This window comes from Lingula anatina, chromosome 10, assembly GCF_051362555.1.
Source record: "Lingula anatina isolate TDL-2025a chromosome 10, LinAna3.0, whole genome shotgun sequence".
Taxonomy (NCBI): Eukaryota; Metazoa; Brachiopoda; class Lingulata; order Lingulida; family Lingulidae; genus Lingula; species Lingula anatina.
The window spans coordinates 13,239,145-13,262,515 of record NC_141776.1 but is presented as its reverse complement, the minus strand read 5'-3'; the positions used below and the strand labels follow the sequence as shown (position 1 = coordinate 13,262,515).

The window sequence follows — 23,371 nt, the reverse complement described above, 5'->3', positions numbered from 1 at the left end:
TTACTCAGGTGTGATATGAGCCGGATATATTAAGGTTCTGTAGTTGAAAATAATTCATACTAAATATTAATGGAAACCCCCCTTATTTCAATTCCTGAATGTCAGCACTAAATGAAAAAAGACGCCGGTAGAAAAACAAGTGATGCAGAGCACTACCTTTCGTTTGTATGCTCTTTTTATGTTGCATGTATACAACCAGCACATCTGTCAAAATATGACAGAGGTTGTCATATAGCGAATGATCGTAAATTAAAATGTAGGAAACAGTCTGAGATGCATTGTGAAGAAATCCAATATGGCTACCGCCATTTTCATATTCCGGGTTCATTATTTCCATGTTTAGCTCCTAAAAGAATTAAAATGGCAAGAGACTTACTGCAGACTTTCCAGTCCTTATCAGCTTTCTTTTGGTCTCTCTTGCTTGCAATTACCATTGGTTTCTTGTTTGATAAGCAGTAGCTCAATTTTTTAGGAAGTAAACAAGTGACCTACGTAAAAGTAGTTCATACCCACGCATGAATATGTAATATTTCACCAATTTCTTTATTACAAATCATTTGTCTTTTTATAGAGTACATACATTCCATGTGATAATTAAGATTTCTTTAAGCTAGTTTATGCTAATAAACAAATCTATTCTAGAATAAATATTTTATATAATTGTGTGAACTATTTCCTCTCGCATCTTCACGCGAGATTACCCTTGTAAACATGGCGGCGACCTTGAGACTCGGATCGACAGCTCTCAGTATTCGTCTTCGAAATGCTTCTAACTGCGGGCGTTATCAGGTAAAACATTAATTGTGCATTCTTGGTATAGCATCCCCCTTTAATTAAAAAGGTTGGCATCTTTTTGCAACTTTTTGATCTGCACATAGCATTAATCGTTTCAGCCGGTGCCCTTGCGCGCTTGCGGTCACCTTGTAAAAAATAAAAACTTGGGCAAGTTTAGACTTTTAATGTAATGTAAATATTGTATCTGTCTTTGCGTCATTGTAATTTTTAACGAGGCGACAGAATATTTTACAGGTATTGCTTGCACAGACAGCATTAATTTTGTGCTTCACTCTAGGCCATTACAAGCAATGGTTACATTTAACACCAAACTTGTGTCATTTCGCCCGGTATTGTCAGCATCTCAGTATTTGGCTTTTGATTTTTTAAATTAAGTTTTGTGGTGACCTTGAATAGTGTCTCTTCTTTTCAGATGAATAAATTTTGCAATTTGCTTTTTGATTGCCCTTGTTCACTCCTGAATTGTGCTTGGGTCATAATATATTAGAATGGGCTTGAAGTTTCTTTTTGTAAAAACTTTAAAAATGCATTTGGAAAAAATCAAGCAAATTAACTCGAATTACATGGGAATTGTTTAAAGTCACCACATAATGAAATTTATGAAAAAATAACAATGAAAGTTTTAAAAAAAGTGTAATGTTTGGAGGACATATACTGTATTGTGTTCTAAGTTTCTCATAAAACTTAATATTCTTTGAGGCTTATCTCAGATCTCGTAGTCTCATCCAACACTTTCCTTTATTAGTGATGTTGACATCAGATATTTCTAAAATTAATGTTGCACTACTATTTATTCCATCAGAAAAAAATTACGTTTGTTTGCTTATTGTTTTATATTGAGTTAGCTTCATTTTACCACATTTCTTAACAGGTGCTTGGGACATTCCACAAGAGAGGGATAAGTACCACAGCCCATCTCCTTAACAAGGATATCTACTGGAATGACAAGTATGATCCTAAAGAGAGTGTAAGTATGCCAGTGTTAAATCTTTTCATTTTAGGTTATCATTTAGTTATTATCATTATGAACCCTTACATGCCTAAATCCAGTGTGTACCAAAAAACCTAATGACCTACTCACTGACCTTTTGATCTAACAAGGTCTAAAATGTACTAACCCAAGAGAAACTGATCAGTACAACTAAATAATTAACAAGTAATTATTTTTTTATTTTTATTTTACATATTTATTATCACAAAAGAAGGTTTGAGTTGAATTTTGTATATTAGAAATAGTTTTTGTGTCAATGAAAATTTTTGGAGGATGGGGATGGAATCGATTATATCCTATAGACAGAATTTTTAATGTCTAATATTTATCGATTTTTCTCTTCATCAGAAATTTGACAAAATCCTCATTGCCAACAGAGGAGAGATTGCTGTACGTGTCATTAACACCTGTCGTCGCCTGGGAATCAAAACTGTCGCAGTTCACAGCGATGTTGACTCTTACAATGTGAGTTTATGAAGCTGAATAAATAGTTGTTGACTCAGAGATGATGAATATACAGAATTTTACAACTTTTTCTTGATTTTGTTGTCTGTCTGTGGAAAGTCACTGGAAACCAGTCAGAAATGTAGGAAGGAAGGTATAGATTTTGTAATCATCTGGTGTCAGACATTGGAATAAAATCTTCGTTAGTTTGCAAAGAATTGTTACATTTTTTTTTTCAAAACAAGATAAAAAAGAAAATGTGAAGATGTTTATTGTTAAGTGAATAGAGTACAATACTATAATACAAAATAGTACAATAATAAAAAAAAGATATATATATATATATATATATATATATAATAAAATAACATCAAGTAGATTGTTTGAAATGTAGCAAAAAATTCAATTTTTACACTTTTAAGATTATGCTGTAGAATCATTGATGACTTATGTCCACAAACTTACTTCTGAATTCTTAAAATTCATCCTTGAGTTTGTATTTTACTTGACTGTATGATAGGTATTATATACAAATAGTAACCAATCTTTTTTTCTTTTACACCTGACAGAATTTTGTCTTAATGGCTGACGAAGCCATCTGTATTGGCCCAGCTCCAACATCTAAGAGCTATCTCAATATGGACGCCATCCTGGATGCTGTCAAACAAACTGGGGCACAGGCGGTAGGTATTTTATTCATACGCCTATTAACTAAGTTTATGTTTTTAAAGTTAGAGCTTTTAAGGTCATTTTTGTCACTTTCCTAAACTGTTTAGAAATTTTCTAGAGATCTCACAACATTCTTTTTATTGTCACATTTCAAGTTGTAGCATACCATTTACTTACATGCACACATAGATAACTTACACACACATGTGATATCTTTTAATTCTATGACTCTTCATTATTTTCAAAGATGTGTAAATCCTGCAAAGGATGATTAATAAAGCTCTGAAAGACAATTTTGGTTCTTGTCTTAAAATAAATTTTTTGGTGAGTAATTTATTTAAATGATCAATTCTGAAGCAATGAGATGTCACAATAAGTGAAATGTTACAGATTTGTGTATAATCACCCTGAATTTTTTTTTTTCTTATAATTTTTCAGGTTCACCCTGGGTATGGCTTCTTGTCCGAGAACACAAACTTTGCTGCAAAACTGGTGAGTGTATACAACCATCTGTATGCGTATCTGAATGCCTTCTTCTTATGACCAGCTCATTATAGAAATGTCTTTGTGTGTTATTATCTTTCTGACATGCCAGTCCCAGCTGGTGGTAGATATATGAGACACACCTGTGTCTCTTGGATCCTTTAGCACAAAGGATTTATAATCTTATTATTTTATTATTTTTAATTACCTTTACTTTTCAGTACAGAAATTGTTTCTTTAACATTATATTGTTATGTAATATATCACTTTGATATACTTAATCATCCAGCTGGTGGTACATACCCAAAAAGTGGCTGCACCTCTCTCTTTCACTAGATTTGTATTCTAATATTTCCATTTTTCTATATTCTTCAAACCAACAGCATGAGAACGGTGTTACATTCATTGGTCCCAACAGTGAAGCCATCCACGCCATGGGGGATAAGATAGAAAGCAAGAGGATCGCCACCAAGGCCAAAGTGAACATGATTCCTGGACATGACGGTGTGGTGGAAAGTGTGGATGAATGCGTGAAACTAGCCAATGAGATAGGTAAATGAGTGCATGCCTCTCTGATCCTCAAGTTTCATTTAATTTTAATGTATTCTATTTGGATAGCCTGTAATGATCAAGGCCTCAGCTGCGGTTGGTGGTAGATCTTTAGGAGTTGGCCAAACCTCTCTTATCTTGTTTTATTTAATTTCATACTATTCTATTAGGATATCCTGTAATGATCAAGGCCTCGGCTGGCGGTGGTGGTAAAGGAATGAGGATTGCATACAATGACAAAGAGGCACGCTATGCCTACCGTTTTTGTAAAGATGAGGCTGCGTCCAGCTTTGGTGACGACCGCTTGCTCATTGAGAAGTTTATTGAGGAGCCAAGGCATATTGAGATGCAGGTAGGGTTCTTTGAATAAGTTGTAAAGTAAAAATGATACCAGACTTGATTTAAATAGGATTTTTATTTTGCTAGTTTTAATTCTTAAACAATTGCTTTTGTGTCTTACGTGCATGAATAAAATGATTAAATGAAAGATACAAAAGATAGTCTTTTGCTATTTTTCAACATGTTTGAATAGACATGCAGTGGTTTGAACGAGAATTTACACAATTTTAAAGATATAATATCAGAGTACAATATATCATGATGTAAATTCAAGATAAAACCCAATATATGCTTAAACTTCGTTGTCATGCAGATCTTATAGAAATACTATTATCTATAAATACACACAAATACATTATGAAAGCCAATGGCTGTTGATTTTTATGCTGTATTCTAAATACCATTATTACCTTAGGTGTTGTGTGATAAACATGGCAATGCTCTGTGGCTGAATGAGAGAGAATGCTCTATACAGAGGAGGAACCAGAAAGTCATTGAAGAAGCACCAAGGTAAACAAATTACCACACAAAAGTAATTACTCTAAAATATTGCAAAAAGCTGTCTTGTTACAATGATAGTTTGTCTTCTTTTAATCAATTTTAGTCGCTGGCTAAATATAAGTTTTGTGTCATTATTCCATCTTAACAACTTTAAAATGGTGCAGCTAATGTTTATTTAAAGCCTATTGTGGTATACTTAATGAGGCTTTTCTGAATGCTAAGTAATTCTCAAAATGCTGAGATAGAAAACTTAATTAGGATCAATCTGTTTTGGGGAAACAGATATGTAATGAGATAATATTGGATAATGCTCTTTTATCAAAAGGCAATTATGTCTCAGCATGGTTTCTTTTAAGATTCTCAAATTATAGATGAAATTTTTGATATAATTTCTTACCAATTATTCAAATCGGACAGGGGATCTTTGAATACCTGGTTCTGGAACATCTCTATGCTTGTTAGCCACCCTTTGAAAGCACCACACTATTCCCATTCCCAGTGCGTACATTATTAGCAGTGCAAAAAAACCAATAAACATCACCGGTATGATAAGCACTAGAATCAGCTGCAGCCACTCGAAAAACTCATTAGCCACAACGTAGGGTCCTGTTGTTTCATGGGTGACAGTGAAATACACAGTGTTCACCAGACGTAGAATTGAAAACACAGTGAGCAAAAACAGACTAAAACTGGCCACGTAGTTCTGTGCTTGGACGCCGTAGGGCTGGCAATGCACGTGGTGAATGAGTATGATCAAGCATGCGAGCGTCATCAGAAGAGCTTTTACGAAAGAGTCCACAATCACAATGTCCAGTATTATCAGTGTAAGCTGGCGCAGTATGATCACGCCCTGCCAGTAGGGATGTTCCGATTTGTGGTCACTTCCCTGCTTCCCAGCTGAAACCTTTTTGAATGGTTTCTCAGCCACGTCCAGGAGGCCTTGGGTAAGCATCTCAGATTCAGGCGAGTTATCCAAGTGGGCATAGATAAACTGCCGTCTTTGAGGGTTCCATCTCCTGTTTTCAAAGTACCTTTTTCCCCAAATGATGAGGAACGGAGGCGGGCAAGCACAGGCAGCAATGAAAAAATGAGCAGGGCACTGTCTAGTTCTTAACATGTACACACCAAGTACAAAGACGAACCCGAATGGTATAACAAGAAGGATGAGATAGATTAGTATTACCAGCTGCCACCAGGTGTAGCAGTGAACAGTGGTGTCCTGAATCAGAAGAAAGTCACCATCGTAGCTAACACAGCTGGTCAGGATGAGGAGCGTCTTGGGGAGATTTGCGTAGGAGAGTATGAGAATCTGTAGCAGAGTCTTTGTTATCCTGACCTTGAACTTTGGTGACCTGGTTTTGCCTTTGGTGATGCAATTGGCGCAGGAGTACCCGAGCCAGATTACGCCCAGAACGACCAGGATGAAAAAGGTGAACGCCAGCTGGAAGAGCATCTTTGTGATAGGTGTCAGGCCTGGGAAGGGACACAGGCTGAAGGATATCGGAGAGAAGTCCATATTGAAGAAAGACATGATGATGATGTACAGGCGATGGACAAACATGTTCTTGGAAGGCTGACTGAAGGAAAGCAGACTGGATACCTGCAATGTAGAGAACAAGAACAATTATTTTAAGTGTATATATTCATATAACTCTGTGTTAAGCTGCTGTTTCAAAGAAACTATCATTGTAACTTTTCATCCCTGAGTAAATTGATGAAAAAAGTGAGATAACTGCTGAGTAAGCACCACTTGTGTAAGCTTTTCACATTTGCTTTGCATTTGAAGAGATATATTTCTTGTCCTGTGTCAGAAATAGGGGTTGCCTGTAAATTGCATTAGTTGTGACAATTGATGTTTAATTGAGCTAGGTATGCCTACTGATTTTGTCAGATACAATATTACTTTTTTTATACACTTCGCCTGCACCAAGTTAAACAGTGCTTCACACACACCTGGTAATAGTAAAAGATGATCTTGATATAGCCAGCAGCTGACCCAGATTCTTTGGCAACTGGCATTTGTATGACACCACTGACGAAGGTACTATCAACACTTTCCTGACTGGTGCTATATTTCCTGGCTCTGCTCTTTAGAAACTTCAATTTCTGCACAGTTTTAGAAGTGTACTGGACTAAATCTGGCTGGTACAGGAAGAAAACGACGTAGGCAACACTGTACAGAATGGCAAATGGCCAGAACATGACGTCATCGCAGTCATCATCAGGCATGCATTCTATGGAGAACAGGCTACTAGAGTAATTAACGGGACACCCACTACACATGGTTCCTGAGTGGGAATGGTCGCAGGTGCTGATATCAAGACAGGTTTCATTAGGACAGCAGTAGCCCTGATTACATTCTATGATATTCACTTTCAAAGGATCGTGTTTTGATATTGACCCCCAATGGTTTTTCTGCACACTTAACCTCCCCGTTGAACAGTCCCCTCCAAAGGGACATGTGTTGCATTCAAAGTTTTCTTTGACCATGTTTGCTGTGTACGAACCCCTGTCTATGCTGAAAGTTTGAGTTGGACACACGGTACAAAAAAAGTGCATGATATAATTGAAAATGTCTTCATCCCTTCGGACTGCTGAGAGGTCTTGGGTGAGGGTAGTATTTGTACTAGACACGTTCATGCGAGATCCTACAGGACACAGAATAGTGGAGGTGCTGTCTATGAAAATGGCTTCATTGTCATCGGTCATTGTCTCCAGATAGACCAGACTGAGCTCCGGGCTGTGACTGTGGCTCACAATGGAGCTGTTGTGGATTTCAATTAAAGTCATTTTGGGAGGGGGAGGGGCTGTGGTACTTGGCAAGTGGGTTGTGTCAGTTGTGGCTGTGGTCAGTGATTGTGTTGTTATTGTGGTTGGTGAGTCAGTTGTGATTGCGCTTGGTGAGACAGTTGTGGCAGGGGAGTCACTTGTCATTTTGGTAGGTGAAACAGTTGTGGTATGCCAGTCTGTGGTTATTGTGATAGGTGAAACAGTTGTGGTTTGGGAGTTGCTTGTCATTGAGTAGGTTGAGACAGTTGTTGTTTGTGATTCAGTTGTGTTTGTGGTAGGTGATTCAGTGGTGATTGTGGTAGGTGAGACACTTGTGATTGTGGTAGGTGAGACAATTGTAATTGTGGTAGGTGAGACAGCTGTAGTATGGGGGCTGCTTGTCGTGCTAGGTGAGTCAGATGTGCTTGTGGTAGATGAGATTTTGGTGATTGTGGTAGGTGAGACAGTGCTGGTTGTGGTAGGTGAGTCAGTGTTGATAATGGTAGGTGAGATTTTGGTGATTGTGATAGATGTATCAGTTGTGGCAATAGTAGGTGTGATTGTGTTTGTTTCATTTCCAGTATTGGTTGAGTTTGGTGAGACATTAGTTATGTTAGTTGTAAAACAGCCCACTGCTGTCAAAGAATCCTTAGCTAATGTATCTAATTCCATCATCTGAATGCCATTGTAGTCAGTCCATGACATATGTTCACCAGTGTAGGATTTTTCTCGAGGATCTCTATTACGCTTCACAGTATCTGTATCAAGAATCTTCACATAGACAGCATCACCAAGGATTGTCTTTTGTTTTGGAATAGTGTTCCCATCTTGTATTTCAACATTCTCCAACACAACTCCTTGTCCCTTGATGGAATTGTGATAAATGGATCCCCCAAACATTCTGGCGTAATTGGCATGAAAGGTGGTTGATTTGGCGTAGAGTGTGGCCTCGTTGATACACAAGGCACCCCCAGATGCTGCATAGTTGTCAGTGAAGTAGCTGTTTTCAATGGAGACTGAAGAATCTTGATTCTCAACACGGCACTGGTTGATGCCGCTGAAAGTGTGATGTGTGACTGAATACAAAGATATTCCCTTTAGAGAATTTCGAAATATCGATCCACCAAACATTTTGGCGTGATTGCGTTGGAAGGTGGTTGAGCTGACATTTAGTTTGGCATCACTGATACACATGGCACCTCCAAACACTGCTTGATTGCCTATAAAAGAGCTGTTTTGAATGGTGACTGTCACATGATTCTCCACATTGCGTTGGTTGAGATTGCTGATTGTGTCAGGTGTGTTTGAATATAATGCATGAACGAAGATGGCACCACCACAAGATGAGCCACTGTTATTTGTAAAAACTGAAGTAGACACCAACATTGACAAGTTTTGAGCCTTAACAGTGATAGCAGGGCTGGGTTTGCTCTCGGTAAAAAAAGATTTGTGGATTTTCAAGAATGTTGTCATTGCTGTCTTTACTTGAAGTCTTGATTCCTGAAATTGCAAAATATTATAATTATAAAGCTTCTTTTATGTTGTAAATGTTATGTATCGCTTTAAAAAATTGTAAATCAGATATTTTTTTAATTTTATTTCGATGTATAGAGCAATCCTATTGGGAGTAACAAACCTCTAAATATGCTGAATTTGTTACATATTAGGAAGTTACCTTGAAATGGCCATTTTCCACACTGTATGACTGCTGCTCCGCATTAGCTAGAAGCTCTATGCTGCTTTTATTCCATCTGTTTCTGCAAAGATGAACAGTCACATTAGAGTAGTACTGTTTCGGGAAATCACTGAAAACAAATTTCAGTCCAAAAAAATAGGAGTCAGTGATGTTTACAGCAATATTCTGTTTGGTTTTGGGTGGTTTAAATTTGCTTTCTTCATCTCCTGTTTGGTTTCCATTGTGTTGACTTCCTGCTATCACCTCTGACACATTTTGGTCATCATGACTGGCCGCTGCTGCTGCCATATAACTTGTGCCATGGAAGCTTATAGTTTTTAGAGTATCAAGATTATAAGGACTTTCAATGTAGCAATTCTTGATGACAAAATCTTTTTCTGAAGAATTGCTGTTGTCTTTAGGAAAATGAAATGAGTTTAAAGTGTTGCTGTAAGACAGTGCGACATCTATGAATTTCTCTGACCCAGATTTTATGAGGATTTTACATCGATCAAGCTTGACTCTCACTCCAGTAGTTTTGATGAGGTTTGAACTTCCTTCTGTATAATGATTTATCTGTAGGTTCCTCAGAACAAGGGCATTGCTGTTGTTTTCATTGCCATTCACAACCAAGAACTGCCCAGTTCCAAAGCAGAAAAGCACTGGCTTCTCTTGACCGTAGCCCTCTATAGTCACAGGATGAGATAAGTTGATTGGTCCCTGGTAACAGACTAGGTATACAGAGGGGTTTGTGGTCTTGGCCCCACTGACCATTACAGTGTCCCCACTGGACGTTAGGCTGAGGACATGGCTGATAGTTTTGCATGGCTTCTCTATTTCGACACAGTTATTAGTGTCATTTCCGTTGAGTGCTACATACAGGGTCCTCACTGAAAGAAAGATTGTATAATAATAATAATTCACTATATGATGTTAATGTATAACATTATAAAAATGTCATTGAATAATTGTAATATAATTTGAATTTTAAAGATTTGACAGTATGTTTCATAAGAACAAGGGATTCCAGAGGACAAAAAGTTCAAATTGTGCCTCTTGCTTTTGGGATGGTGGTGGGGGGAAAGGGGGGGGGGTCTCAAAGACCAACATAAATAGTATCCTGTGATATTTCATATGAGGCAATTTCCTAGTCTACCACAATTTAGTCAAAACCTTGCTAACTTACCCAGCCTGATGTATGTTTGTTTGTGTGTTTGTTTATTTTTTTTGTTTATTTGTTTGTCTTAAACTCACCTTCATAGCTGTTTCTGGCACAAGCTATAAAAAGGGCAAACGTCAGAAACTCTTGCAGCAGTGTGTTGGAGAACAACATTGCTTTAACATGACCATCTCCCAAGTGAAAATGTAGGATAATGTTATAATGGGATGTGCTAATTAATATCAACCTTGTGTTGTATATGTTAAGGTATTTTATCTATAACTGATCCATGACCATTGTTATCTGTGATAGATAAATGAAGCAGACTGATATCAGATATCATAGACTATAATAAACACCACGATAAAGAAATGCAAAACCTCTATATTGGATAGTTGAAATAAAGAGAAAAAATATTTTGGATTCATCATTATATTTATGTTTTTGTATTATTGTGTTATTGTGTGTGTAATTGTTGGTCATAATTAGAGTCACATTCTGTATAATTGCCCACTTAGGGCTGTTCAAATTTCTGACTCAAACATAATATGCATTATGCATTCAAATTGATCCTTAGACAGCATCCCTCCTTTTTTTTTTTTTTTTTTTTTTTTTTTTTTTGGGGGGGGGGGGGTTGCTCATGCATGATCAAGAAAAGGTGATGGGAGGAATGGGGATCTTGGCCTGAAACTTCTGTGAAGCTCCATGCTATCATTAATTAATAAGTGATGAAATAATAACATTTGTTTATGGCATTTTCTCTTTTTATCCTCAGCACATTTGTGGACCCAGACATGAGAAGAGCTATGGGGGAGCAGGCCACCTCTCTGGCCAGGGCAGTGGGGTACGATAGCGCAGGTAAGTAGAACTCATGTCACACGATGGAGGAGCTCCATTTCAAAAAGGGCTTATTATCATAAATAAAGTTGAGGCAGATTTAGGGTGTTTGTGCAGTTTTATTAATTTATGTTTTTGCTATGTTGGTTTGTAAGTCAACTGCCTAACTTGAAAAGTTATGGACAGATTGTAATTAAATGTTCGGGATAGGTCATAACTGGGCTAATTTAGAATTTATTAGATTTTGGGAGTGATCCATTAATTAATTTTTAATAAACAGTAATGAGAATTGAGCTGCCTTGGCAAAGGTTTGCATTTGCTGAGTGATTTTCAATTTACAAATGTTCTTTTTTTTTTTTTAAATGTCATTATGTAAAAATCAATTCTATAAAGTGTTTATTATTGAATGATGTATGATTTATTATCTAGGAACTGTGGAGTTTCTGGTGGACAACAAGAAGAACTTTTATTTCCTGGAAATGAACACAAGACTCCAGGTGGAGCACCCAATTACAGAATGTATCACTGGCATTGATCTTGTTCACCAGATGTTGAGGTCGGCCAAAGGTAAAGACAATGTGCTTTTGTACTTGTAATCTATTACTGTCAGTGATATTGTACACCAATTGGCTGTAGTTGTAGTGTAGTATAACCCCTTTGTTTGAAATTATCAAAGTATATTTGCTGCAGAAATACATTTAGATAAAATTTAATGATTTAAAGTTGACAGAGAAAAACACACCAATGTATATTTATTAGTTTAAAATGTAACTTTAAATTATAAAACTTATTTTTTTCTTCTGCTTAGAAAACTTACTGATTAGTTTGAGAAAAAAATCTTACTTAAATAATTTGGTAAAAAACATTATAGTTTTGAAATTATTTTTCTTCCTCCAGGTCATCCACTAGTCCACAAACAACATGACATTGGAATAGATGGGTGGTCCTTAGAATGCCGAGTTTACGCTGAGGTGAAGTATTTGTTTTAGCTTTAGTTATACATTTTTTATTCATTAAAAGTAGTTATATACTTATTTCAGTTTTTAAAAATTTTATCATTTAAATGCATGAGTTTTTGATAAGGATTGAATCAGTTATTAAACTTTTAAAAATTTTAGAAATTTTGTTCCTATTTTGGGAAAAACCATCAATATGCATCATTAAATTGTCTGGAGTTCTGTACATTATATTCTTAAACCATTAGAATTTATATAACTTTAGAAAAAACAAAATCATTATTAAAAGTAATACCAGAGCTTAGTAGAACAGAAAATATTTCAGTTCTCTGTTTCTGCTTATTGTATAATATTAAGACATGTTAAATAATTTTTTTATTATTTACAGGATCCTTACAAGAGTTTTGGACTGCCGTCAGTGGGGCGACTCTTTACATACATAGAACCTTCACATATTCCAAATGTTAGTATCAGTCTGCTGGGCTTTCTTTAAAACGTTATTTTTGTGTCCATCATAAAGTTTGTAATACGCATTTAGTAACTCATTCTCTGTCAAAGTGATATTCAGCACTTACTTATTGCTGTGTCTCTACATTTCATACATTTTCATTTGGTATTCTGTATATCAGGTGCGTTGTGACAGTGGCATCCGTGAGGGAAGTGAAATCAGTGTGTATTACGATGCCCTTATCTGTAAGGTAAGTGCTGCACCCTAGTGGTGAGTTTGTTAAACTAAAGAGGCTAGCACTATCAGTACTATATGTACAAGACTTAGGGCAGTGCTGGTGTATACGTTTCAGCCTCATTAGGTGTGTTTATATTTGTTTTTGCATTAGAGAGAGTGAGAGAGAAAAAGGATAGAGAAAAGTGCCCTGATAAAATATTTTGTCTTTCTTTAAAGGTCATCTCATGTTACTATTTTCAGCTTGTGTCCTATGGTGCCACTAGACAAGAAGCTCTGGACACTATGGCCAAAGCTCTTGACCATTATGCTATTAGAGGTAACATGTTAATGCAGTCATTAAAGCAGTGCTTTATGATTAAAATTACATAAATTTGTTTAAAACTACTCTGAGATTGAGTTTTTTTTTTTGTTTTTTTTTTCACTATTAAGTGATTGCTGCAGATGTGACGCAACATCAATCCTTTTGTGTTAGTTGTTATAGAGATTGTGTTAGTTGATATAGAGATTTGTATAATTGTGATATTTACAGGAGTGACACACAACATCCCCCTACTGAGGGACATAATGACAGAGGACAGGTTTGTGAGAGGAGACATCACCACCAGTTATCTACAGGAAGTTTATCCTGATGGATTTAAAGGTGAGTGGACAGATTTCTAAAGTAATATGTAAAAAAAATGCAGCGGATATCTTCGTAGCCAAACAAGTGAGGTTTGAAATAGATTCTATAGGACATGTCAGTTGTATAAATCAGTGGAAAGGAAGTTAAGGAACTTGATAACCTGTTTCATACCCATGGTGGTTAAAGTAGTAAGTACGGACCTGAAGTTACTTTATCCCTCAGACTGTAAGTTTATAAACCCGAGAAGATTTACAAATTGGTGCGAACACAACTGTACAGTATTTCTACAAAACTAAACCTTACTATTTAATAAAAATTTGTAGTATTTCATATCTTTTCATGTAAAAAAACTGACCAGTAAGCAGAAGAACCACCTCAAAGCAGTGGTCTGTTGAACTTGTTTCTTTAATAAAAATAATTCTTTTCATACCTAACCAGGTAAAAAGCTGACCAGTAAGCAGCAGAACCACCTGATAGCTGTGGCCTGTGCTGTCCATGTCAAAGAAGCTCTACGACAAAGATCCTTCACAAACCAGTCTAGGTAAGGACAAAGTGGGGCTGATACCAATTGTTTAATCTTACCGTATAAATTATAATTGTGTGTTTATATCCATATCCCTTATGATAATTTTCTAAGGCAGTTTTGAAAGAGAAATTGAAGTTGAAATTCATCAAACTGTTAGTAAAAGATGAGAATGAAAAATAAGGATAAAAAAAAAAATTGAGATATAGACTTTTGAAAATCCACACTGCCTGACTTGTTCTTACATCATCCTTGTTTCCATCTCATTTCTTAAAGACCCTTTAAGGCAGCTTTGAATAACATTATTTATAATGGTATATGAATAATTTGATGAATGATAAGATATTAAATGAATAAAGAGGTGAGCAAAGATTTAAGTAGTGACTTTTTGTAATCTACCTTACTTAATTTTGTTGATATAAAGATGATGTCAATTTAAATATTATTTAATTGATATCTCAAGTGTATTCTACTTTAGAGTCTACCTTTTTAATGTATATATGTTTTAGGTGCAGTTTAGATTTATTATTTCACAAACCATAAGACCCACTTTCATAACATTAAAGAAACACCTATTTCAACATACCTCAGTTACTACTTTCTTTTCTATTTTTTTTTTTAATTTATAACTTTACAATAATTTCAATAGTCTCTATTATAACCAACTTTTCTTTCAGAATTCCTGATCTTTTCCAGGTATAACGTACAAAGAAATGTGATCATATGCTATGTTCCAGATTTCCAGTATCAAATAATGTCCCATCACAATGGAAACTAGCGATAAGGATAGCAGACGATATCCATCATGCTTGTGTCACGTGTAGTCAGGGTGCTTTCTGTGTAAGTCTCATAGTCTCTAAGGTGTCATGACCGCTGAAAGGAGGTGTTGTGTTTGTTCTTATGATTGTTCTGTTGTATTTGTGTTTGTTGTTCTTCTGTTTATTTTCTTGTATGTGTTTGTTTAAAGGTCTTGTATGTGTTTGTGTTTGTGAGCTTTTTTGCTTTTTTCAGCTGTTTTATTGTTTCCAGATCCTGAAAATTGTAACAAATCAGTTATATCAGATTACATGTGTAAAATGAAGGAGCTGAAAGTGCAAGAGGAACTTGTCCCTGGTGTGGCATTTCGCACACCATCATTTGCCTTCAGCAACATAAAACAAGAATATCCAGAAGACACAGATTGGAAATGTCACGCAGACAAGTGTCAACACCCCACAGATAAACCTTACCCACAATTATCACCAACGTGAGAAAGAATCAGAAAGGAAGTTTAAAAACTTGAAAATCTAGACAGATGCATGTGAAGCCAGCGATGGGAATTGAAGGCAGACTCAGCATAAAATTGACCACTCTTGCCACGAACATAATCAAACTTGGTGAACATAAAAGAGGGAAGACTGACAATGTTGGACAACTACATGCAAATAAAGAGGATTTTTTTTAGGAAACTGGATTTTTATCATCACCAGAAAGGTCACAGTCAGCCAAATAAGCTCTTTTAAGACTCTGATTGACCTGACAGTCCTAAAAGCACTAACCAGAGCCATATGCAGTCTACAGTTTTGAGGAGGTGTTTGTATTTGACTGAAGTTGAAAATTGAATTTATCTTCTTGTCTGATAACTGAGCAGTAAAGACTGAAGAAAATGGCACATTTCAAGCAGTGACCAATAGATTATTGATCACTGCCAGCAAGGGCTGGTGTGCCAAGAAAATGAAGTAATTACTCTAACAGGAGACAGAGGTGGACGGAAGAAAACTTTCTACAGTATAAACATGGCATGTTTATGATATGATCCTGACATTTTTTTTTTTTTTTTCATCTTTAAAGAAATGACTCTTGTTATTATTCTTTTAGGGTGGTGGAAAAACTTCATTATTTTCTGGATTCTGGATTAGCAAACTGTCCTTTATTTTAGGAATTTTGCTGAAATTTTTGGATTATTTTTAGGGGATACCATATAATGCTGAAGCCACTGTGCCTAAGCAAAATGACAGAAGCAATGTCAAGTGTATTTTTTTTTTCAACAATTTTTCCTGCTTAGCATTGTAGACATATACAAGAGTTAAGACTGCATATAGTAAGAATACTGACATGTACAAATCTGGCATTATTCACAATGTAAGAATATCAAAAGTACTAGGTAGTGTATCAAGCATGGTGATGGTCCTGTCTTGTTATGTCAAACAGGCTGCCACCTATGGCTGACCTTCCTCCAGCGTGGAACCTCAGCATTCGCTACAAGGATGCCACCTATACGGCACAGGTTAAATATGTGCCGAGCAAACACGAAAGCAAGTTTATTGTAAGTTGTCCCAGACACACCTTACATGCCAGAGTGCTCAAGTATCTTATTTCTTGTAACTGCTTTTGCAAGGAAATTTGAATTTGAATGCTTTGAAATTGCCCAGAGTGGTTCAAGCCCCAAATTTGTTATCTTTTGACCAAAATGATTAAACAGGGATTTATACTCTGATCTCAGTTCATTTATTCAAGTTGACATTTGAAAAAATTGTTTTTTTTTCCTTTGGATTATACCACTGATATTCCCTCTGAGCTTTAAACCACTGGTCCTTTTGTTGACAACTATTCGTGAATCAATCTTCTCAGGTGCATCAGTTACCTGTTGAGGACAAATTTTTAAGAAGGACCACAACAGTGATCAAAACTCATTTAATAAACTTCCAGTGATATAATCCAGAGGGAGGGGGTTGTATGATTCTATCCCATTTCTTCAGTAGGGATTCATTAATCTGAATCTCAGTGGGGCATCTTTGTGAAGAGACCCCATTTTGATATATGAACTGGTCATCTGATGACATCATTATTTTGTGAACTGGGTCTTGTTTCACAAATACTTCTTATTAAGCTGCTTCTGCATTTTACATGCATGGCTTTGGTGAAGCCTAACACTTGGGAACTGCTTTTTGCTTGAAAAAAAAAAAGCTTTTTTTTTTTTTTTGCAATTTCTATTTTTTTCCATGTTCAACACATGCAGATTGTACAATGCAACCTTCATTTTGGTCTAGTCTTTTTCATTTATTAGATGGACTCTTTATAATTTTATGCTACAATTTAAGATTTTATGTTGCTACTGCTTTTTCAAATACTCCTACAGTTATATGTCAGATGTTTATTTTGTTGAAAAGTTTGGTTTCTTAGCTTACAGGCAATAGCTTCTTAGATGGGATATGAAATGTTTTGAATCTTAAGACATGAATGTGCTTTTGAAAGAAACCAGTAATGTTATCAAGGTATGTTTTAAATAATATTCTTTGCTGGAGGCAATCTCAGTTCATAAAAGATATTTTGGATATTTTGTACAGATTAAACAAAAACTTAAGGAAATTTATCATGAAGTTTTTCATTTTTCTCAAGATTGTTCCAAGAAGGGAAGTGTTTGAATTTGCAGCATCTTTGAATGGCTTAAATTTCCCAACATGTAAATATTTGGATATTAGTCTTAGGCTTATTAGTCACCATCATTTGACTGCTCTGTACCAAGATACATTTCAATGTGTTTAAACTATCGCTTAAAACAGTTGAAAATGTTAATAAAAAAATAAGATGGAAATAAGATTTAAATATGTTCATATAGTTTACTATTGACTATTCTTGTGATGAAAATTTTTTGTCGTCTGATTTATTCTTCACAACGACAAATAGTGCACTTTTGCAAGACTGATGTCCCTAGATTCATTTATATATATATATTTGATTTGTGTATTCTAAACCTTTCTGCATTACAGTATATTTCTTGTTGCTTTGCATGAGTGTTATATTATTAAATGTTTTTTAAGATCAGTATTTAATATTTTCCATGTGTACTTGGAATAATTATTTCTTACCAGATGTTTAGCAGTAATATTTGTCTCTATTTCACTAATTACTCTTCCTAAAAATATTACATGTATAGAATTGTTATCAAAGACTTCAGTCTGACTTAAAAATGACAGCAATTTTATAACTCTTCTTTTCTCATATAGAGTTTCTTTGCAAATCCCAAATGCAATAATCCATTTTCAATTAATTGCTATCAATTACATAACACCTTGAAAAATGAGCTTAAGGAGATATGTAGAAACTATACTGTAAAAAGATGTAACCCAACATCACATGTACCATGTATCTGTGTGATAATATCAATATATTGAAATGTTTTTTATCCATCAGGTTACTATTGGGGAGGAGACTTTTGATGTGGCAGATAATTTCACTCTTGGTTTTAATGTCATAGAAGCTCAAATCAATGGAGACATTGAGACAATGATGGTAAGTATGACTCTAAGTGTGTTTGGTGTGAGTGTGAGTGTGGTAGGTGTGACTGTGAGTGTGGTAGATGTGACTGTGAGTGTGGTAGATGTGACTGTGAGTGTGGTAGATGTGACTGTGGTAGATGTGTTGTTTAGGGGTGACATTGTGTTAGATGTGGCTTTCAGGTGTGATTGTGTCAAAGGTGTATCTGTGTAATATGTAGGAGTTTGTGTTGAGTGTAGCATTGTGTCAGATGTGACAGTTTGTCATATGGAACAATATTCATATGTGACAGCATGTTGAAGATTTTAATTGTGACTCTATATTAAGTGTGACAAATGGTATGTTGGAGATAAAAATTTCGAGCGGCCTAAAGATTTGTCTATATCTCTATGCATATGTTTATTAATCCACTTGTTTAAATTATTATGTAAATTGTCCCATTATATCATTCATTAGCTTTTATCTGTTTGGTCTCAGACATAACCATATTTCAGAAATAATTAGAATCCTAAAGACTAGTCAAAAAGCCTCGTCCCATTATTTTCCTGATCATAGTGCAGAAAATTTATATTCAGTCTGTTTCTTTTTCAAATAGCTCCTAACAAAGATTCCCATAAAAGAGGCCAGAGGCGTTGTGAAACTAAGGTATCTTGGAACAGTGGTAAGTTCAATAGAATTTCCATTTAATATGTTACAGCTTAACTCGGTAGATGTTGGTTTTTACACGTGGAGAGCCCTTATTTAATTACCCCTATTTTGTCCTGCCTACTAGCTTTGAAATTTATAGATATATTAATATTTTGATAATTAAAATTGCTATATAAATAACTTTCCAACTAAAGCCATTTGAATCTGTTTCATATTATGCCATATGAATCACATTCATCTAATGCCATGTGAATCAGTTTCATTATATGCCATGTGAATCCCTTTCATTATATGCCATGTGAATCACTTTTATGATATGCCATGTGAATCACTTTCATCCTTTGCCATGTGAATCACTTTCATCTCATGCCATGTGAATCACTTCAGTTCAGCCTGCACGTGATGCCCCAGGAGTACAGTGACATGTACCAGTACATGATCACCAAGCAGGAAGCAGACCTGAGCAGCATGGTGATGGCCCCTATGCCAGGACTGGTCAAGTCAGTGGCTGTGGAAGTGGGGCAGAATGTAAGTGTTATGTATATTGTTATAGGTGGTCTGGGGGGTTTTAATATTTAATATGATATAGGGCCCTTGTGGGGGAATGGCAGAGATGCCCATGGTCGGGACAAGAAAACTGGGACTATGGCTAGAACATTGGTGGTAGACTGGTAGTATTTAAAATAAGAAACATTTATAAAGCATCATATAGTAATGATCAACGTGTAGACATCTTAATCATGATGGTGGAGCTCTGTTGACTCACTAGCTTATTCTTTTGTCATTTTGTTTACTCAATAATTATTACCAGTATCATTATTTTTTGGCCCGATGATGAGTGCCAGTGCCTATTTTTTTTTTTTTTTTTTTTGATAATTTATTTCTATGTCTCCAGGTATCTGAGGGACAGGAAATGTGTGTACTGGAGGCCATGAAGATGCAGAACAGTCTGCCTGCAGCAAGAGACGGAAAGGTGTGGTAATGACTCGATCTTTTCAGTGGGGGCAAAATTATTAATTTTACAGATATTGTATTTTTTCAAGTCATAAATTCTTAAAGTTAGAACATTCCTGATAGCAACAATATTGATAAACAGGCTACCTTATAGTTCTATTGTATATACAGAAAAAGCACCACAGATGCTACACGTGAATTTATTTTTAATGATTTTAAAATTATGTTTCTGAAAAATTGTTTTTCTTCATTAAAAAGATTTTTCTATGAGAATTTATACTGATAGATTTGAAATGAACTTTTTTCAATTTATTGGAATTTTGAAGTTGGGTTTTAAGGAATGAAAAAATAATGAAAATAAAATTGCTTTTCATGAAATATGTTTTAGCCAACAATTTGCCTCCTTTGTCTTTTTGATTTTCACCTATTAGCTGATGCAGTTGGTTTTTATACAGAGCATGCTAATATTCAAAACATTTAATGGCAATTATGTAAAATATGACTTTCAAAACACATACAATCTGTTTAATCAAATTTTTGGTCAACAGCAACAAAAAAGTGCCAAAGTAAATGATTATCATCACCAAGAACTTTACAAAATTCAAGATTTTATAACCTGGAACAATATAATAGAAAATTACTATCTAATATTTGTAGGTGAAAGCAGTGAATTTCAAAGCAGGAGACACTGTGGATGAAGAGGCAGTCATTGTGGAACTGGAGTAAAACCCTCACCAGGGGGCAGCATTAGAGAAGATGACAGATGCTGCAAAGGTTCCTTGTAGACACTTATGCTTCAGTATCATAGAACTGCAGTCAATCAGCACTTACAGAAGGCAGATCATGGGAAATAATTGAGATAATGTGTGGGTTTGACCATCCATTCACAGGGACTTGCTGAAATTTTGTTTGAATTAAATGTATGGGTTGAACCACTCTTGAACAGGGGCTTTGATTAATGAGGTAGATGATGTAGTAAAATTGGGTTGAATAATACTCGAGCAGGAAGTTGTATTGGATGTAAAATATACAGGAGGGTTAATTGCTGACCAGGTTTATATAAAGATGTAACAGTTGCCGCTCTCAAGGTGCTTGTTTTGAATGGTTTTTGTTATGATTGTAAAAGATTTGATGGACTTTTCATTGATGTCGACAATTAGTGCTCTTAAACAGGATGGCTCCATTACTTTATTGACAGACTTTGCTGAATACATGTGTATTAATTTGTAAATGTTTATTATTGCTTCACAATTGTAACATGCAAAAAATCCTATTTACTTGTATTTAGCTTTAAGTGAACTGGTCATGTTAATTCAAGTATTATGTATGGTATGTCTATATGGCTATAAGGCTTTGTAGAGTTGTGCTTTTATTCATGACTGTTGACTATCTTACGATAGATACAGCTTAGAAATTATTCATTTTGAAGTCATGAGAATTTAAATTTTAGATTGTTCAGTAAAAATGACAACCAGGAAGTCATTCTTGTTTTGATCATATCAAAAACAACAGAACATGAAGGATTAAAGTATCTTCAGTCATCAATAAAATTGAATTCCTTTCTGTGATGTTGATGCATTTTGAAGGCAATTTTTTTAAGTTAACACTCACAGGAGAAAAATAAATACAAAATTATGGGCTGAATATTTTGTATGAACCAAATTTTGAAGTGAATGCAATTATTTTTGAAAAATGTTATTTGTGTTTGTTATTTTTAGGTTTTTTTTTTTTTTTTAATTTTGTTAAAATTTGTTACAGATTATTATTGACTAACTAAAATATAAAATTCGGCTAGATGAAGCATTTGTTTTTAGCTAGAAAAGAGTAACCCTCTCCAGCATTCATATATACTGCACAAATTGTTATTTTGCTACATTTACGTTATTTTGCTTAATTGAATAATGCTATATTTTGCCACTCATGTCAGTTTCTACTGGTATGTATTTATAAATCTGATAATCATTAGTATTTCATTGCCATAGGCATTTCATATTGTGTCATGTTATTGTAAAGTCATTGTTAAAACATACCCCATTTTGGAAGTGGAATTGTTGAAGTTGCCGAAAATGGAAAATGTTAAGTGGAATATATTTATTTTGATATTGCTATTTAACGTATTTCTTGACAAACCAAGAAATATGATATGAATTTAAAGTTATTTTTTAATGAAAGTAAGAAAGTTGCCATCTTATACCTGGGTTTTCTCAAAGAGAGCAGATAGTTTTTGAAAAGGCTGACCCCAAAAATTACACTTATTTCCCCTAGGTTAGTTAAAATAATATCTAGAATATGACCAAATTAGAAATTATGGCTAGTGTCAAGCTTATGTTCTTTCCTTCCCCCCCCCCCCCTTCCTGGGTCCCTACCCCTAACGTGATTTTGGTGATGCAGTTATCTTTAACTAAACTTTAGTCATGAATGAAGCAATACATGTATTTATCAATTTTGTTACTAATATACTGAACAAAATTCAAGGGGATTTTTTTTTTTTTTTGATAAATGTGCACAATGTTTCTTTAAAATTGTTTATGGTTATTTTTTGAAAGGTGTTGAATTAGTTATTGATAATGCGCATCTCACTGCAAGTTTATCAGTGTATGTCGAGAAAAGTGATTGATTTTATTATTATGATAGTTTATGTAATTCAATTTTTGTCATTATTATTATTATTATTATTTTGTTCAGTACATTTTTCTCTAAAATCTGTGAGCAAGAGCTAGAGGCAATAGTGTTTAAATCTTGTAGTTCTATGTTAAGATGTGTAATGCAGTGTGTTTCTTTGAGGTTTGATATTCTTTAGGTCTAGCTTTCATTACAGCTCACTGAGCTCGGTCATAATTACACAAACTTTATAACCATTATTTGCTGTACATAGCATTAAATGGAAGTATATTGCAATATTAGTGTGGAAAATTGGCCTCGGAACAATGAAAATTCTGACATAGTTTCAAGGGTATTGTATAAAGAGATTGTCTAGTGTAACAGGCACTGGAACCAAGAAGAAATGTTTCAGAGAAAAGTCCATGTACTTTCCTTTTGCTCTAAAGTTTTTTTGTTTTGATGGTGGTGATATATATATAGAGAGAGAGACAGCACAAATATAGAGTGAATGTAAGCCAAATGCTTTCATATTTGATTTATATAGCAATATATTGAATAAAAAAACATTTACAAGTCAAAATTTTCTTCCTCTTGCTTGCGAAAGTCATGGAAGGAGTCTGACTCAGTAGTAAATCATTGAACATTCACAGCAATTTCTTAAACAGAAAAGTCAAATGTGAAGGTATACTTTCCTTTATCACAGTGTCTTAAATAAGGATGTTCATTGGCAGTTACATGCAAATAAGTTTTAAATATATTATGTAACGTAAAATAACAAATCTTACATTTAAAGTTAACTGTTAAAGTTCATAGGGAAGAAAAAAAAAGAAAATAAGTAACTCGCCCAATGTGGGGCTCGAACCCACGACCCTGGGATTAAGAGTCCCATGCTCTACCGACTGAGCTAACCGGGC

The 23,371-nt window shown here is 34.9% G+C and overlaps 3 protein-coding genes and 1 non-coding gene across 6 annotated transcripts in view; 1 reads left to right on the top strand and 3 right to left on the bottom strand.

Moving 5' to 3' along the window:
* Positions 1-516, bottom strand: part of LOC106167660 (ubiquitin carboxyl-terminal hydrolase 9X-like) — a 45,935-nt gene extending 45,419 nt beyond the window's left edge. The window contains exon 1 of the mRNA XM_086996676.1: positions 377-516. The gene's annotated coding sequence lies outside the window, so the exon portion shown is untranslated. The remainder of the gene's footprint in view (positions 1-376) is intronic.
* A 173-nt stretch (positions 517-689) lies between these two features.
* On the top strand, positions 690-23,037 carry LOC106162237 (propionyl-CoA carboxylase alpha chain, mitochondrial-like). 3 transcript variants are annotated; one of them, XM_013539452.3, is made up of 22 exons: positions 690-789; positions 1,667-1,762; positions 2,135-2,251; positions 2,800-2,913; positions 3,338-3,391; positions 3,766-3,934; positions 4,102-4,283; positions 4,686-4,780; positions 11,150-11,232; positions 11,641-11,778; positions 12,109-12,182; positions 12,556-12,630; positions 12,797-12,865; positions 13,093-13,168; positions 13,382-13,492; positions 13,913-14,015; positions 16,188-16,302; positions 18,171-18,269; positions 18,850-18,915; positions 19,290-19,430; positions 19,798-19,875; positions 20,514-23,037. In XM_013539452.3, exons 1-22 carry the CDS (start codon positions 712-714, stop codon positions 20,580-20,582), a joined length of 2,202 nt encoding a protein of 733 aa, XP_013394906.1. In that variant the 5' UTR covers positions 690-711; the 3' UTR covers positions 20,583-23,037. The 3 variants fall into 3 exon arrangements, with proteins under 3 accessions (XP_013394906.1, XP_013394907.1, XP_086853410.1); XM_013539453.3 differs by lacking the exon at positions 16,188-16,302 and adding an exon at positions 14,735-14,837; XM_086997284.1 differs by lacking the exons at positions 16,188-16,302; positions 18,171-18,269; positions 18,850-18,915; ... (1 more) ...; positions 19,798-19,875; positions 20,514-23,037 and adding exons at positions 14,735-14,837; positions 15,027-16,008.
* LOC147759621 (uncharacterized) lies at positions 4,774-10,582 on the bottom strand. The gene is made up of 4 exons (XM_086997283.1): positions 10,470-10,582; positions 9,216-10,105; positions 6,725-9,040; positions 4,774-6,371 (listed from the first exon to the last, which is right to left on the bottom strand). Exons 1-4 carry the CDS (start codon positions 10,546-10,548, stop codon positions 5,172-5,174), a joined length of 4,485 nt encoding a protein of 1,494 aa, XP_086853409.1. The 5' UTR covers positions 10,549-10,582; the 3' UTR covers positions 4,774-5,171.
* A 261-nt stretch (positions 23,038-23,298) lies between the features above and the next one.
* Positions 23,299-23,371, bottom strand: Trnak-cuu (transfer RNA lysine (anticodon CUU)). The gene has a single exon. It is a non-coding gene; the product is annotated as a tRNA-Lys (tRNA).

Coding starts and splice junctions, on each gene's coding strand:
- LOC106162237 (XM_013539452.3), top strand. CDS start 712: ATGGCGGCGACCTTGAGACTCGGATCGACAGCTCTCAGTATTCGTCTT. Junction 11,233..11,640: donor AGTGGGGTACGATAGCGCAG/GTAAGTAGAACT, acceptor TTTATTATCTAG/GAACTGTGGAGTTTCTGGTG. Junction 19,431..19,797: donor CTGTGGAAGTGGGGCAGAAT/GTAAGTGTTATG, acceptor CTATGTCTCCAG/GTATCTGAGGGACAGGAAAT.
- LOC147759621 (XM_086997283.1), bottom strand. CDS start 10,548: ATGTTGTTCTCCAACACACTGCTGCAAGAGTTTCTGACGTTTGCCCTT. Junction 10,106..10,469: donor TGCCAGAAACAGCTATGAAG/GTGAGTTTAAGA, acceptor TCTTTCTTTCAG/TGAGGACCCTGTATGTAGCA. Junction 9,041..9,215: donor TGGAAAATGGCCATTTCAAG/GTAACTTCCTAA, acceptor TTGCAATTTCAG/GAATCAAGACTTCAAGTAAA.